The sequence below is a fragment of the Stigmatopora nigra genome, chromosome 13 (genome assembly GCF_051989575.1).
Source record: "Stigmatopora nigra isolate UIUO_SnigA chromosome 13, RoL_Snig_1.1, whole genome shotgun sequence".
In the NCBI taxonomy this organism is placed as follows: Eukaryota; Metazoa; Chordata; class Actinopteri; order Syngnathiformes; family Syngnathidae; genus Stigmatopora; species Stigmatopora nigra.
Window position 1 is genome coordinate 5,163,700 of NC_135520.1, and position 17,511 is coordinate 5,181,210.

At 35.6% G+C, this 17,511-nt stretch overlaps 2 protein-coding genes across 3 annotated transcripts in view; one reads left to right on the top strand and one right to left on the bottom strand.

Moving 5' to 3' along the window:
• LOC144206008 (unconventional myosin-VI-like) overlaps nt 1-11,631 on the bottom strand; it is a 30,374-nt gene extending 18,743 nt beyond the window's left edge. For both annotated transcript variants that reach the window (XM_077730667.1, XM_077730666.1), the window contains exons 1-14: nt 11,394-11,631; nt 8,950-9,090; nt 7,552-7,621; nt 7,414-7,487; nt 6,975-7,104; nt 6,154-6,259; nt 5,895-5,950; nt 5,706-5,803; nt 5,461-5,625; nt 4,689-4,769; nt 2,655-2,835; nt 1,857-2,001; nt 731-888; nt 85-176 (exon numbers count right to left, since the gene is read on the bottom strand). In XM_077730667.1, the coding sequence (XP_077586793.1) occupies nt 85-176; nt 731-888; nt 1,857-2,001; nt 2,655-2,835; nt 4,689-4,769; nt 5,461-5,625; nt 5,706-5,803; nt 5,895-5,950; nt 6,154-6,259; nt 6,975-7,104; nt 7,414-7,487; nt 7,552-7,621; nt 8,950-9,066 (1,473 nt within the window). In that variant the 5' untranslated portion in view covers nt 9,067-9,090; nt 11,394-11,631. The remainder of the gene's footprint in view (nt 1-84; nt 177-730; nt 889-1,856; nt 2,002-2,654; nt 2,836-4,688; nt 4,770-5,460; nt 5,626-5,705; nt 5,804-5,894; nt 5,951-6,153; nt 6,260-6,974; nt 7,105-7,413; nt 7,488-7,551; nt 7,622-8,949; nt 9,091-11,393) is intronic.
• A 1,490-nt stretch (nt 11,632-13,121) lies between these two features.
• colec11 (collectin sub-family member 11) lies at nt 13,122-16,415 on the top strand. Its single transcript, XM_077731412.1, has 7 exons — nt 13,122-13,235; nt 13,737-13,894; nt 13,960-14,031; nt 14,417-14,488; nt 14,630-14,683; nt 14,795-14,890; nt 15,067-16,415. The coding sequence occupies exons 2-7, from the start codon at nt 13,759-13,761 to the stop codon at nt 15,456-15,458; spliced, it is 822 nt and encodes a 273-aa protein (XP_077587538.1). The 5' UTR covers nt 13,122-13,235; nt 13,737-13,758; the 3' UTR covers nt 15,459-16,415.
• The last annotated feature ends 1,096 nt before the right edge of the window (nt 16,416-17,511 follow it).

Below are 17,511 nucleotides of genomic sequence, written 5' to 3' on the forward strand. Positions count from 1 at the left end.
CATCCAAAGTGTTCTACCGCAGTTGAAGACAAAACAAGGTGTCAATTTGTGACATGACAGAGAAAGTTTCAAAGGATTATTTACCTCTTTTAGGATGCGTTCATTAAAGAACTGCTGCAATTTCTCGTTGCAGTAATTGATGCAGAACTGCTCAAAGCTGTTGTGTTCAAAGTATTCTAAGAAAAAGAAATACCAAAGCATAAATAAACTTAAATTGTGGTTAAAAAAACATTAAAATCTGTGGAAATAGCCGTAAGTAAATGCCTTGCAGTACAAAAGGAGCAATAACAATTCATTTTTAATTGCTTTTTCCACCCATTAGATACTAAAACTTGTAAATTACAATTGCTAACACAAAACTAGAAAACTTTGATAAAATAGAACTTGGTCCATAACACTTTCATGATTCCTCACCATAATGTTACTTTATTTTAGTTGAATTATACATACGTTAAAGTATTTTTTTTTACTTGCATGACTCTTAGGAATGTTAAATTGTTACTCTTCCTGCATTTTCAGTTAATGCGTAGTTAATGAAGGATCCTAGGATGGTGAAAGTCTAATTCCCTTTTATTATTTCCTATGGGAAATTTATATTGGAAGTAGAGCTCATGATAGTCAGTCATGCATCAGATTGTGTACAAGTTTGGAGTTGATTTGAATTTTAAAAGCCGCTACAGTCATTTGGATCAAATATTTACTCACTTATTAAGTGACATAGTATATTTACCAAAACCAGCAATATCCAGCACACCGATGAAGCTTGAGGAGGACTTGAAAGGGAAACATTCGTTCACTCGTTTGACCACATGATCAAAGAGGCGGCTGTACACTGCCTTGGCGAGGGCATCACGAGCATTGTTAGCTTGTTCCACCTTGAGGGGCACCCTTGAAGGACACATGGCATGACATATCAATCACCTTAATAGTGGGACAAGACTCCTCTCCAATAAATGACTTTTCTCTAAAATGAAATCAATATCATTTTTTAACAAAACTGTGAATGATTGTGAAAATCGTGTTCTGACCTTTCATTCTAAAAGTGAGTACATTTTTTGAGACACCCTGTATATACACGTATACACGCACACAAATAGGCCACCTGCCAATTGTTCTCTATCTTCTTTTTCAAATAAAATTCAATTCCAGCGCTACAAGTCATAAAAACACATCCGATGTTAGAAAGATCTGACAAGCATTTTAATCCATAGCAATGTTTCATATGGCCTCTGGAGAGTGACGCAACCACAAGTGATACACCAACAGCGTCCATCCACAGCTTTATGCTTCATTCAAATTCCCCAAGGCTGCGTGAATCAGTCTAGGTCTTTATAACAAAGGCAGACCACGCCTTCCTCCTACACACAGTGAAGGCCTTTTTATTGTATGGTGTTGACGCCATATTGCCTGCCTCCTCAGATACCTTCTGCATTATTCATAATAGGGAAACACTTCCAGTGCAGGCCAGCATCTGGCCCTCTTCAAAAATTAATTGACCAAGCCTGGTCCGATCACTCAAACACCATACCGTCACTGGAAGTACATGGGAGCAATTCCAGAAGGGACTGTATCGTATTCTGCACTGCATAACTGATATAAGAATATATCACTACTTCAAACATGGTCTAACAGGCATTCCTCTTGAATGTGTGGTTTATGTCAATTTATAAAGATACAGATCCACCATTTAGAAGATGCAATCCATTTTTAATGTATTTTTCAAAGCAGTTAGGAAAAATAAGTTCTTCCTTGCTTTATTGTACATATTTGCAACTTGCTCTAACCTTTTTTTGGCTCTGTCGGTAATGAATGTGACTACCTTATACAAATAATATATGATATGCGTCAATTCTTACTTGATAACTGTTCCCTTGGCGCCACCTGCTGTCGTAAGCATAATCCTCGTTGTGAGACTGCCCTTCAAATCATCCTGATCCAGACCCAGGAGTACAGCACAATATTCCAGAGTCTGACGAGATTGATTCTTCAGAACGCAGCCCCCTAGAAAACACAAACAACAAGCACACTAACTATTATATCAAATTATTTTGTTATGTTCCTGCTTAGTTTAGATTTGTTATAATAGTTGAATGAACATGAACAAGTAATATCATTGTAAAATAAAATGGGGGGGGGGGGGGGGGGGAGGTAGGTGTTTGAACTATAAATGGAAACAGCTAAAATGATAAATGAACACAAATATAATGTTTATTTTAAAATTGAACTCAATAAAATGAATGATATATTGTAAAGTATGTAAAAGCTTACAAACTTAATTTATGACTAAATAAAATCTAAATTAAAAAATGTCAAATAAGTCTAATGTAAATAGAAGATTTAATTACAATATTCTAAGATAAATTGTACAGTTATGTCTGGGAAATAGTAGACGAAATTAGTATGAGACCATTTTGTAGTGGTTGCCATTTTTTTATGATGGCAGCAATTCTTTATACAAACTAAAATATCCTTATGATCTATTTTGTGAAGTAATGTTATAAATTTTACCGCATACGGTTTGCAGACAATTGAATAATTCAAATTAAGGGGCTTTTGGGACATCAAATGTCAATTTTGAAGTTTAATGCGAGAAAATCACTTTTTGATGAATCGCTGGTACATTTGCATTCAATAACAAAATAATATTGTCCAACCTGAGCTACTTCCTGTTTCCTCAAAGTCAATGTTGCCAAGGTGCAGAACGCCAGCAACCACCCTAAAGAGGTCCAACTTCTCCACATCGTCAAGACCAATCTTTTTCATGGCCACGCACATCCTATTAAAGTCCCCCTGGTCATCGAGGAAAGGGTCCTTCAGAGCTCCCATTTTCACATGCTGCAAAAAAAAAAAAAAAAGAGGAAAATCATCTAACAATCCTGTCAATCAATGTTTTCTTTCCTTACCAAATCTCAAAGCTAAACAGCACACAGAAGAAACACTCCTTCCAAAAGTACATTGTATCTGAGTAAATAGTTTATGCATTAATAATGGAAGCGGAAACATGCAGTTTGAAGTGTGGTGTCAATCAAAAAATTGGAATTAACAAAGTCTTGACTGTTCAATACCTTGTAACTCCTGAGCGACAAATGTTGTATAATAACAATATTCTACATTGAAATAACATTAGGAAAACTATAAAAAGCTCTATCAATATCACCCAACATGCATTTTCTTCACATCTGCAAAGAGCAGGACAGGAAACAATTCACTCTCACAAAAATAAAAGGGAAATAAAAAATAGGCATCACCTTATTGTCCTTTATATCACAAATGTGGGGTAGATAAATAATCAGCAAACGTAATTAACAATTCAAATAGGTCACAACATTGAGATCAGTAATCCCTCAAATATCACGGTTAATGTAGACCAGACATGGCCGCGATAATCGAAAAACCGTAGTGTCCCCCCTATAATAACTACCTATTGCAGAGACCTAGTTGCATGAGTGGCTTCTGCTTACGGGTTTCACCATGGATTTTCACATTTTTATAAACTTAATTAATTAAAAATCTATATAATTAATAGCAGAAAAAAATTGCATAGCAGTGAATTTGCGATAAGTGAAGTCGCGATAATTGAGGGAAGACTGTAATGACATAATAGCAATGAAACCACATCAAGTCCAATCTAAAAACTGATTAGACCAGGTTAGACCAAGTGTTAGTAATTTTGCAAGTAAGCCCAAGCACCTACATTTGACCGAGGCCATGCTCATTCACTGTTCCATTTCCAGCCAACTGTCAAAGGTGATGATTTAAATTATGCAGTGGTTTTATATATATCAACCCACATTCACCTCATTGAAATAGTTCTGCTGGGAGCAATTTAGCATACAGCGAGCAGTCTGCTGACCCTTCAGTGACTGGATGACCTGCTCAACCAACTGCACCACGGTCATCCTTGATGAGGAAGATTATGACCAATCACTACTTTAAATGCAGTACTAGTAGTCAAGGAGGTCAAAACTTGCAATGTATGAGGGGCATACTTCCATGAGTTGTTTTTAAGGAATTTCTGTGCTGTCAAAGGGGCACATTTTGTCCTTCTTCAACCACGACTGTTTGTCAATCATTCAATAACATTTGAATTTCTTAGTAACATAATTTCCAAATACATATTTCTGAATTTTGTGATTTTGTGGTTCCATGCCATTCTTTACACATGCAGTGCACCTACTTATTGCTCATTAGTAGTGCCCCCCTATGTGGCCTTAATTTCTTGGAGGCACCATGAATCCAATAATTACACAAAGAACTCAACATGAGCAATTAATTGATAAGTCAGCCCTCCCTGCTCTTTTGTTGACATTTTGACTAGATATATTTCGGAAATAGATTTTTTCTTTCTTTACCACAATTTCACTAGAATTAAAAACTACTGTAGTGAAATGATATGACTTAAAACTGGATTTATTTGCATCATATTTCTTTTTTCTACTGTTTCATTGTATTTTTCTCCATGTCCCTTTCACTCAGAAAAAAAAAACAATAGCACAGTCTCTCCTATCTGTCCTGTATGTCATCAAATACACATTCAGCAAACATATTCATGTTTACTTTTGTTGCTGATATTGTGGTCTCAGCATGCCATGCATTCTCACTGTTGTGAGAAAATAACTTTTCTAGAAACAATGTTAGACCGTTTTGATTTGCAAGTAAACACATACAAACAGTGAAATTGAATTTACCTCCAGACTCTTGCGGTTCTGCATGATTTGCTTATCGGAGTTTGTGCTGGCAAAGTATCGGGTGCACCCTCGGTTCAAATACTGTAAAGTAAATGAATGAAAACAAATAATTGAAAACATTCTAATACAATTATCTCTCTAAATTAAACTTCAACCAAGCGGGAAAGCGTTTCAACCTCGGATAGCAACTGCGGGAGATATTTCTTGGGATGGTCACAATGAGAAAGACTCACGCAAATATCGATGGCAATAGTGTAAGGTAATTGCCTCTGTTTCTCTTTCTGCCACTCAGGGACCCGAGTTAATGAGAAATAGCCAACTCTACAGAATGACCTGCTTATTTTGTTATCTTAGTATGCAAAACATGTTATAGCTGGGTTGAACATGTGTATCACCAGTCTTTTGAGGTCATGCCTCCAGAGTTTATGGTTGCATTGCATACTATTCAATTTACAGAAGATCTTCAATCCAAATATGGTGAGCTTGGATTGAGGAAAAACAAAATGGCAATATTGTAGTAGTCAGTTTGACCCTCCCCAAAGTTTACAATTTTTGTAAATGTTCAGTTAGGACAACAACTAATCATATAAGAAATAAGTAAATTAGAAAAACCAAAAGAGGTTTAATAAAATTATATGATTTTATCTCATAACATTGTTTTTATATTAGTTTTGGTTTGTCAGAATGATTTACGTGCAATGCTATATGTTATTGTAAGTATATATTGAAATCTTTAATGGAAATAGTATCAGTGAATACACAATACACTAACCCTGAAGCTGTCTGGAGAATCGAGGTGCAACTTCTTCTTAATGTCCTCAGATGCTCCGGCACAAAGCCTGTAGAAGATGTGGTAGTTCCTCTCGTCATTACTTTGCATACAAATCCTTGATTTCTCCAGCAAATAATGGGAGACAAATCCACCAACAACTGCATTCTGGCGACATGCACGAAAAACATTGCAAATTATAATTTTATTTTATCTGTCTACACATGGAATGGCAACAATCGCATTACCTTCTCATTGAAGTGGATTTCAACGAACTTGCCGAAACGACTACTGTTATTATTCCGGACGGTCTTGGCGTTGCCGAATGCCTCCAGAAGAGGATTTGCTGAAGTGTAAAAAAATAAAATAAAAAACATACTTTACAGTGATAAAACTAAAAGCATTGTGTAGTAAATCAATTATCTGACATATTTTACCTTCCACAATTCTCTCATCAATATCTTGACCACTTCCATAGGTTGTGGTCAAATATCTACGGGATGAAGATACAAAAACAATGGATAAAAAAACAAAACAAACAAAGAAAAAAACCCAATGGCAACATATGAAACAAAAGTTCAATGGAGATAATTTCAACATAACTAACTTGCACAATACATTTAAGACAGTTATAATGAAGAATGAATGAAGGCCATAGCAGTGAAAAATAACTTTTACTAGTTTTAAAAATCTTACCTTAAAACAAACTTAGTGTTTTCCGTTTTGCCAGCCCCCGATTCACCAGAAACGATGATGGACTGACTCATTTTCAGAACCTTCATGTCCCTGTAGGCTTTGTCAGCTAAAGTAAATTAGGAAAATACCAGACATATTACTTTCTGTGCCATTAAAAGTGTGAGAACAACAAGTTTTAACATTCACAATCCTGTGCATTTATACATAATCAAAAAGAATTACAGTGCAATCTCCAATGATGAACCCAATGTTCTAATTTCAAACCTTCTTCCCATAGAAATAAGTTTTAGTGAATTACTTTAATTACCTCAAGGTTTAAACTGTCACCAACATAAAACCGTGTACGAGTACTGTTAAAATTATTGCAGGTACTTCTAGAAGCAATGTGTTTTGCGTAGTGCACTATAAATCCATTTATATTGCCAACAGTTTCGTAAAATTGATGTTTGGAGTTTACCTTTAATTACTGGTTCTTATTAACTGTGCCTTGTGACTTTAGTATGACTTTTATTATGCTTTTATTGGTGTTTTTGTTTCCATTTCTTAATTGTGTATTGCCAATTTGAATGTGATGTGATTTGAATGACCTTGTATTGAATTATGTTAGTATAAACAAATAAATTCTTCCCTTCCCAGTAAGTGCACTGCTAATATTATAATGACAGTCTAGATCCTTATCTTATTCATTCATTACATACTACTTATCCTCACCAGGGCCGTGGGGGTGCTGAGCATATCCCAACCAACTATGGGGAGTAGGCCACCTCAAAATATAGTATGATGAACAAAAAAATATTTTTAAAACCGTAGTGAGCTCTCACCTATTGCATAGACATGAGGCGGTTGAGTCCCCAAAGATTTCCCCTGATATGACTTGATGGCTTCAGTGCCGTACAGGTTGGGGATGTCATAGTAAGGATTGACAGCTATCAATATATTGGCCACGTAGGTCTGTAAAAGATACGATAAAATGTAGATTACAGTTAGCCACACATACACTTGTGAATAATTTTGAGACAATGTTCTGAAGAAGCCACTTTGCCTAATTTTCTTGCCTTTCCTTTCACATTTACCAGCTGTCATTCTTTTCCAAGTGAGTGACTGGGATCAGGATACATCTTGGCATTAACACTGTCAACCTCAGCTATCACATGGCTTTTTCCTAACTGGCCCTTTCTCCAGAATGGTTGAAATGAATATGATAGGTACCACCCTCTAACCACTAATGTCAATCAATTTAAGAGCTGAAAGATGACTTACATAGATATGTTCCTTATTGTATCGCACTTTGACATTGTTCAGGAGAGTAGCTTCATTCAAATACATGAGGGAACCTGAAATGAAAGAAATTCAATAATTATTTTGCAAATAGAATTAAATTCAAATATGAACACTTACAGTTATCTTCAACATGTTTGTTAACATCGTCTTCCGCTGGGAACACTTGATTTATTGGTGAAAGGAATGTCTGTAATGGGAAAGGTATCATTGATTAATCAGTTGCTCTTAGGCAGCCATTCTGTGCAGCTGAGGTCTCTCAATGGTGCAATTGAAATAACTAATATACAAAATTGAATTGGATTAATTTGTTAAACATTGTATGTACTTAATAGGTTAAAACAAAACAAACAAAGGTTAAGCCCGGGTTTTTAAATCTTTCTCATCATCTAAACAATGCAGTAATAAATTGGATATTTTGCCAAACAGGACTATTGGCCACTATAAAAACAACATGACATACAGTATGTCCAAGAAATAAAAAAGCAGAAAGACTGAGCTTGGCCACTAATGAGCTCAGCACTGCAACAGAAAGTGTGACAGAGAAAGAGACTTTCAATGAGTCTTTCATTTCCTCACTGAATGGGATGTAGGGTAGTTTGTTTTGTACTGAAGAATAAACTGAGAATGCAGTCTATCTGTGTGCTATGGTCATTAAAGAAACAACTAAATTCACGCATGACAGAGCCATTCATGGGTAATCATGCAAGAATTATGCAGTCTAATTGGGTACGGAATTTGAGTAGCCTATTAGAATTACTACTACAATTTTTTTTTTTTACTTGAACATAATATAATGGTGAAGGTTTTCATTAAAGATAGGCATAAAAAGTTGATTTTATGCCATTTATTTTGGAGGAATTAGAGGTTTACAAGTTGACTACATACCAACAAAAACCTAACTCTTTATTAGAGCAGTTATAAATTGAAGATGTTAGGATAAATTGAGCATCTTGCATATTATGACAAAATCCACAGCAGCCTTTAAGTGAGAACTAACACATTGTGGCCACATTATACGGACCAACTTGAGACCAACACCATTATATTGTCCAGTTGTGCATTTGAAAAAAATAATTAAAGTCCTCATGTATCTATCTAACGGATCCTCAGGTACTAATAAGTTGACCATCAAAGTTGATCAGAGAGTATATTTTTCAAGAGTCACAGAGATGGGAGCGGTTGGAAAAACAAAAGCTGCTATAAACACGAAACACTGCTCAGGTGTAGCAGGTGGCCTCAATCGTCTAGTGACCAGCGCTCTTCTAGTCAACACTATCAGACACCTGCTGCCTTTCCCTTTATTTATTCATGGGCAGTAAAATGTGCTCAGTAAAATGTTCTCTTGTGTTTCACTTATTATACATGGTTTTGTTGGTACATATTCTTACATTGTTAATGTGGTTATTCTTGTAAAATGTCATTATGAGGATTCAGTGCTGAAGGATCACATTGCAGTCCCCAATCAACAAAAAAATAAATAAAATTATAGTTGCTTTTTAATGTGCTTTGACCCACCTTGCCTTTCTGGCTCAGTGGTTCTATAGTGAGGGTGTCGGATCCGATATCGACAATGGTGCCCAGTTGGAACCCATCTGTGGGGTGGGGGGCCCACACTGGCTTTCCATCCTCCATGGCGTAGTCAGCACGGCCCTTCACCTAATGCAATGATACAAGGGGACACACTTAGACTTATTAAATTCAGTATAATATTGTCAATTGAAACAAAAGTGGTGCAAGAGCAATGCTTATTAATATTTGTCATGAGTGTATGCTTGTCAATATTTATGATATGCACAAATCATATGTTATTTCAGTTTGAGGTAAATATCATTTAGACCAGCAACACTTTGTCAACAAAATCGGACTACACATTGCTAATTATACTTTTCTCTTGTTGTGTTAATTATTACAAAAGCTGACCCCAGACAAGAGAGCAATCAATTGATTAAGTTCTTACTGAATCACATTTCAAAAGTCTAACCATCCTCACTGTTAGTGTGAAAGCTTTACATCAATGCCATTAACAGCTCTAGAGAGTTGAGCCTAAAACAACCACATCACCACTAAGAGCTGACATGCAGGATCCAATTAGGGGAGAGATTGTGGCCAAATGTCAAAGGGGATTGGTTTTTATAAAGTGCTGACACAGCATTCAAAGAGAAATTCATTCAGTAGTCTAACTTACTCAGCAGCTTTTAATGTGAGCTGTAAATTTAAGACTATCTTTCTTTGTCCTCTGTTGGGAACATAGGGTACTACCAATGAACCTTCCTTTTCTTTTTCTTTTTTAAAACACAAATACTGTCTACTATACACCCAATTTAAGTAGATACCACACCAAAAGCCAAATACAAAATACCCAAATTTAAAAAATCATAGTCTGCGTCAATGAAACTAATGGTACTAATTCAGTACAACTGCACTTCTACTACAATAGTACACTACTTGACTATCATATTTGCAGTTTGTTCTATCTCAACAAACTTTTTATCAGTTTTAGTTATGATACAGTATGTTCACATTCAGACCCATCAGTGCCAACATTTATTTTTCCTTATTTTTTTCATAACATCCAAAATTATTTTATGTGTGCATGAGAGAGAAAGGGGGGAGTGAGGGTGTGAATTGACATCTACTATTTTAAGAGGTCATGTGTTGGCAGAGTCAACTAAATTATAGCAGAGGTCAGTAAAGTTCAAAACATTTCTGCTGAAACCCAGATTACGAGATGATGATAACTAATCACAAATATTACATTCTGTACCTTAAGGATGGCATTGCAATGGTAAAAATAAAAATAATGCATATTATGATAGGCTCCAGCACCCCCCGCAACCTTTGGACTCTACCTCTTGGATGACTGGAAATGTGGCTGCCACTATACCAAGTAGCACAACCTATATTTCTTTCTTGAGGGGAAAATGATGAACCTATTTGAGTTATTAGTTCATTAAAGTATTACATTCAGAGTACAGTCAACTTTTCAATGACATGGTAGGATTACATAATACTTCAACAGCCTTGTGGTAGAGGTAGTAGGAACATGTGACAAATCACATTAAAAGGAAACCTGCCAATGAGTGTTGTACAGTTACAGTAAAGGACTTAAAAGGAGGGCCTCATCCTAAAAGTGGCGTCTTGAGCCAAATGCATTGGTCCTCGTGTACGCCTTAAATCCTATTAGTATCTGACCCTAATCCAGACAATAGAGGCGAGAGAGGGTTCGAGGGGAGTCGTAAACATAAATAAAAAGTCAAATGATTATTTGAGGAAATGCAAATCAGTGTGACATTAGATTAGATTAGATTTGAACTTTGTTTCCTCCAGTATTCAGGAAAATTTCTTGGTTACAGTTGCAAGACAGACAAGAAACACATGTCCAGTGCTGTGATGGACAATAGTAAATGCATATAAACACGAGAATGGATAGTCTGACAGGAACTAACATTCATATTTCCTGCCTCCTGCTTCCTGTTCGCATCTGGGAAAAAGGCACATGGAAAACACATCAAGACAGAATTTTTTTAGGTGCATATTTTTTAAGTACTTTATAATATATATTCCACACAAGATGGCACAAATAGCAGTGATGCAAAAGTAAATTAAAAGAAAAATAACATTATGCAATTGCTCCTACTCAGAAGGTAGCATAACAGAGGGTGCCAAAACAATGTATTTTTATTTAATGTGGTCAGGTTGAGGCCACCCATCTTTCCATAAACCCTCCAAATCTCTTGCATCCCCCTGCCTCGTTCTGACGTCATCCTGATCAAAAGTACTACTACTATAGTACACTTTAGTTTAGATCAAGTCATCGTCTTTCCTTAACCTTAGTTAAACAGCACCAACAAATGAATCCGTGTAATTTGTAGTAATTGTCGAAAGAACAACGCCGATCCAGACATTAGATGTTAATTGGCGACAATTGGCGAGTAAATTTAAAACAAAGCGCAGCCTACCTGTTGCTGCGTCTGTCCCCCGATTTCTTCAAGATCGCGTCCCAGAAGCGTGTGTGCTTTAATCAGTGCAGTTTAGTAATGGTAAAGACTTGAGTTACCCTCATTCGGATGCATAACAACAGCCAAACATTTGACGACGCAAGGTGCCTCCAGAACTGAACGAGTTGGCTTTCCAAGGGTAGTCATTGTCAGCCAGACAGTAGAGCAAAGAAAAGGAGGAGGTGGAGGAGAGCGAGTGTGCGACCACGGTGCGTTTAAGGACACCTCGGAATATATAATCTCAGGGGGTGTATATTAATGGTTGGAAAAAAATGAAGCATTCTTGAATCAGGTTTATTTTTTGTTTAGTCATGTGTCTTTTGATTTATCCAGTTTGGATTGTTTCACCCAAAAAAATAAAAAATAAAAAGATCATTATGGAAGTTTAAAAAGTACATTTTAAAGCTGCATTTGCAAGTCCCAAATAAGAATGCAGTAGTAAGTATATGCATTCATTCAATTTCTGTATTGCTTATCTCTTATCAATGCTGCTGGAACCCATCCCAGCCAACTATAGAGAAAACCCACACATGCCTGGGGAGAATATGCCAACACCACACAGTAAGGGCTGACCTGAGCTCGAACCCTCGACCCCAGAAATGTGAGGTCAACACACTGGCCTATGCATTAACCCAGGGGTGGGCAAACCAGTCCTCGAGGACCGCTGTGGGTGCAGGTTTTTGCTGCAACCAATATAGCAAAGGCTTATTAACCAATAAGATTTCTGCAGGAAACAAGAAGTACCTGACTGCAATCCATTGATTGCACTTGCAGGACACCAGATTGGTGAAAAGGTGGCCTCTTTATTATTGGAATGAAAACCTGCACCCACTGTGGCCCTTTGTGCAATAAATTTTTCCACCCTTGAACCAACCACTTATTCACCCGGCCACCCAATCATATATTTTTATTGTCTTTAAAAAAATAAAGCTAAATACTCAAATGTTCTACTCTTTAAAAAATGAATTAAAGGAAAATTTGAACATTTGGGAGAAGAAGAAAAAACAACAGTCTTGAGTGTTGCCTTGATGTCATGAATTCTTCATTGGTATGCCACCTGAAACCTTTAGGAGGATTTTGAAGGAGACACCCAAGCCACCGTTGAAAGCTGCCACTGGGTTTTGTGGATCTAGTTCGGATACGTGATATGTCAAGTTTAGACGCTATCTTATTACTGTCACCGAACTACTATATGGAGGCAGCATCTTGACTATTTTTCTTTACTTTAAATTCCACTTTAAATGTTGTAAAACATAATAAAACTAGTAGTATTTTCATTTATGCATAGAGTATTCATATTCATGATCACATCACACACCAAACAGATATAAATATAAGTTAAATTTAATGTTAAGAGGCTACAACACTTTTTTCCTGGTTTATAATTATTTGTGCTACTCTTCTGTTGCAATATCACACATAATATTAAAACATAAAAGACAAAAGCAATCTCCTCGGTAATATATTAATTTACAAATATGTCAAAGAGTTTACAAATCACAGTACAGTAATATGGCACGGAACTGTAACTAGTTGAAAATACTGTTGAATTTTGTGTGTCCTAAGAAATGCACTTTTGGTTGAACTATTATTCACCTCTCTTCCGACACACTTTTCATTAACTCTGTGTCTTTCCCAGCCAATTATCTGCAGAGCTCTGCATTATCTTTGTTTATGAATGTCAAAATACCAACATTCCTCAAGCCTTATGTTAGAAACTTCACATCTTTTAAAACTGAAGAATTCTCAGGCAAGCTGCTTGCATGCTCTACTTCTGACTGGGAAATAAAAATACATCCTCAGGTAAGCCTTTTGTTCTTAAAATTCTCGACACTCGCGGTTCATGGTGATAAAATTTGCCAATACTAGGCAGTAAATATATTACTAGTATTATTCTTTGATATGTATGGTGTATTTATTTAACATTTTCAGTTTTTGAATTGCATAAACATTTCATATTGTTGCTTGAATAAACTTTGCTATAAGACCATAAGTACCATTTTTATCGCATAAAGAATTTTTTAAAAAGTAATAATAAACAGTGACTTGGACTGCAATTTGGCATTTTCAAACAACCTGATGCAATTTGTGATGTACTGTACTTTTACTTGTGTTCCAGTTTTTTCTTTTCTATTTAGTTTGTTAAATTAGCAGAGTATTTCTTCTTAGTTTGTTTTATAGGTAGATTCCAATATATTTTATGTTACATAATATCTGAGACTTACAGTACACTACCAGAGCTTATTTCTCATATTACAATTTTAATATTATACAATTTTAACACCGCTCTTCCCACTTGTACAGTTTATCACGCAGTGCATTTATTATGACGAAAAAGCCGGAGAACATACAATGGTTCCTTGTAATGTATGTAGTGACTTTTATGACATTACATACAACAAAAGGACAACGCTTAACAGATGAGGCTTGCACTGTTCAGATCCTTGTCCCTGGTCTCAAAGGTAAAGTGTTTCGAAAGACTGGACACATTTTAGTTTGCATCATACTATTTCATTTTTCTTTAAAGGTGAACCAGGGGAGAAAGGAACAAAGGGAGCCCAAGGGAGACCAGGAAGAGTGGGCCCACCAGGGGAAATGGGTAATATTATACTATATATTTAATCTAGGCAACAAACATCTATGCATTTTAATGAAACGTTAAAAACAATGAGCTGAAGAGGACATTATTTGGCTTGTCATGTGCTGATTCCCAAGCTAATCAGAGCTAGTCAAGTGTTTACATTTGGATAAGAAATGACTCAATGACAAAATGAATCAGTAGACATGTTTACTGAAGATTTTAATGAGAACTGGAGAGACTGTGTTCAAGATTGTTTCACCTATTTGATGAAATGCCTTCCTGACTTACTTATATGAAGGATTTGGGTTTGCATGATATTTAAAGTAAGTTAGAAGTGATATCCTGCATAGGATATATGTTGTAATACTTTGATACAGACCCCCCCATCAATAATATATTACAGGTCAACCTGGGCTTAAAGGACAGAAAGGCATTATGGGACACCATGGAAAAATGGGGCCATATGGAATGAAAGGTAATTATTAAACCTTTTGTGAACTGTCTATAAAATCTGAATTGAAAAACAGACACAGCAGCTGGTGTGCTTACTTGTAAAGTACAGTGATAATTTAATATAATATAAGATTTGTTCTTGAACAAAAGCATGTCTTCACAGGGATGAAGGGAGACATGGGAGATCAAGGACTAAAAGGCCTAGAGGGAGAGCCAGGTATCATCTTTTTTTACAGTCCAGTTTTTAAACTCTAATATGTACATCAATTTTACAACATAAGTATAAGCATTACGGAAGATTGTTGAATGAATGTTACTGTGTCAATAGGTGCCCCATGTGAATGTTCACCAATCAGAAAGTTGATTGGTGAAATGGACATCATGGTAGACCAGATAGCTTCTGAACTGAAATTTATAAAGAACGGTAGGAATATATATATACATATATGTATAAAAAAAACATGTCTTAAACAGTTTGCATGTGTTGGTGTGCCCTCAAAGCTTAATTCTAAGGTGCACATGGTCCTCAAATAGACCATGTAAAATATGAAATTTATAGAAATACAAGTGATCACTTTACAGCCTTGCCCTCCTCCACAGCTGTTGCTGGTATAAAAGAAACAGACACAAAGGTGTATCTGCTGGTAAAGGAGGAGAAACGCTACTCTGATGCTGACCATTACTGCCAGGCTAGGGGAGGGCACCTGGCCATGCCAAAGGATGAAGGCGCTAACACGGCCTTGGCAGGTTACATCACAGACGGAGGTTTAAGCAGAGTCTACATTGGTGTTCATGACCAGGATGTGGAAGGATTCTTCACCTATGTGGACCATACTCCCATGTCCACCTTCAGCAAATGGGCAAAAGGGGAGCCCAATAATGCTCTTGATAATGAAGACTGTGTGGAGATGGTGGCTTCTGGAGAGTGGACTGATGTTGCGTGTCACCCGACAATGGGTTTTGTATGTGAATTTGGCAAGGATGCAGTTTGATTTGTAATGAGATAAATGGACTACATACATGACTTGCAGTGACGACAATATGAAAAATTAGCTACCACACTATAGCAAAGATATACCTTTCATGGGTATCAACGAGGATCATTAACTTATTACTTAGTCATTTATTAGTAGAATCACCAATAGAATAAAATTAAGGAAATAGAAATTAACCGCAAGGACAAATATCACCTGCCTAAAGCCTTTGTTAACTGTACTGCCAGGCATGAAAATGATGAATAAAGTTTTAACTAGTCTATTGACAATTTTTTTTCTTAAATAATGAGCTTGAATGTTTTTTTTTAGTCTCAATGTGCCCTGTGATTGGCTGGCAGCCAACAAATTCAGATTGTCCTCTGCCTACTACCCACAATTGACTGGGGTAGGATCCAGTACCCCCGCAACCCTTGTGAAGATATACATATATGTACAATATCGGCTTGCAGTTGAGGGGTTAGACAGTAGGAGAGAAGCCTTCAGCCCGTAGTAGCACACTGGTTTTAAACATGCATATGAGCCTTAAACAATAATAATTTGAAAATGAATAACACACTAACAGTTTGACTGCCTATTAAATAGGGAGTGACAAAAACATGAGGTCACACACTTAGGGTTATGTGGCATTTCATAGTTTAAAATTGTCTGTTGTTGGTGCTGTTGTTTTTATTTTCGATGTCCCAGCTGAGGTATCCTATTGACCCCTCAAAGAAGAAAAAAAAAACAATTTGAATATGCATGATGCTGTCCTAATAAAGCACAGCACTGCTCCCTTAAGAAATGAATAATTTATCCTTAGATGAATTATGCATTTAATTGACCAAGAACTGTCTGACTCAAACTAATTAGAAGTCATTGTTCATCAAATATCGTGTTACCTTTTTAGTAAGATATAAGCACTTTGTAAAAATGTATGCTATAGTGTAAAAGATAGTGTAAAAGATTCCAAGTGAATTTTGTTATATTCCCAGATAAGATTACAACTGAAGGTTGTTTGAAGACACTTGTTTGACTCAAGTAACATGTTGATTTTAACATTTATGCTGTTAAATCTGGTGGTTTATTTTGCAAAATCAGAATGAAATATTTAATATAAAATATCAAATAAAATCAAGATAATTTCATAGAAACTCACTTATACTTTGTTCTTCTTGTTATGCCCTCTGGAGAAATGTTCCAAATATTTACTTGCTTTGTTCTAATTGTCGATCTTTTTACTTCTTGGGAGGGAAATGAACTACATTTATACGTGGACTGATTACAATGAAATTTGGGATTGGGGCTGATTGCTACTTCTCTGTATTCATAAACTATCACAATAAAACGTTGTGTGAATATTTCTTTTGGTTTCTTTTTGAAGTAATGAGGTAATAGCAATAAGTAATAAAATATTGTAATTCCTCAGAGTTATACAAAATGTGTAATATATTACTCAAAAGAGACAACGTTGCTCTAATATATCTAACACTAGCCTTGAGACATACCATTCAACATTAACATAATGTGAGAAGTACAAGTGTGTCTATTTCATAGCCGCAGTATTTCAATTAACATTTCCCTACGCCTGCTATGTATTGTGGGAGTGCAATTGGTTATGAACCACTTGTATCATCCATCACTGTCTTTATGTAGCACTGAGTTACCAGTATGTTAAACTTTGATTGAAAATCCCAACAGGGGCAGGTTGGCTCACTTGATCAAATGCAGTGGGATTCATGTACAGATTATTTGCACCAAATTATAAAAAAAAAATAAAAAAATAAAAAAAATAATATATATATATATATATATATATATATATATATATATATATATATATATATATATATATATATATATATATATATATATATATATATATATATATATATATATATATATATATATTAATATATATATATATATATATATATATATAGATATAGATATAGATATAGATATAGATAGATAGATATATAGGTATATAGTAAGTAAGTAAGTAAATACGCAATTGAATGCTATGCAATCATATGGGAATTGCATGGCATGGTGAGATGGAAACATGCAGAGT

Bases quoted from the DNA above. Each gene is read 5' to 3' on its own strand.
- colec11 (XM_077731412.1), top strand. From the start codon at position 13,759: ATGACGAAAAAGCCGGAGAACATACAATGGTTCCTTGTAATGTATGTA. The intron at 14,032-14,416 runs GTAATATTATAC...AATATATTACAG, and splicing joins GGGCCCACCAGGGGAAATGG to GTCAACCTGGGCTTAAAGGA. The intron at 14,891-15,066 runs GTAGGAATATAT...CCTCCTCCACAG, and splicing joins ACTGAAATTTATAAAGAACG to CTGTTGCTGGTATAAAAGAA.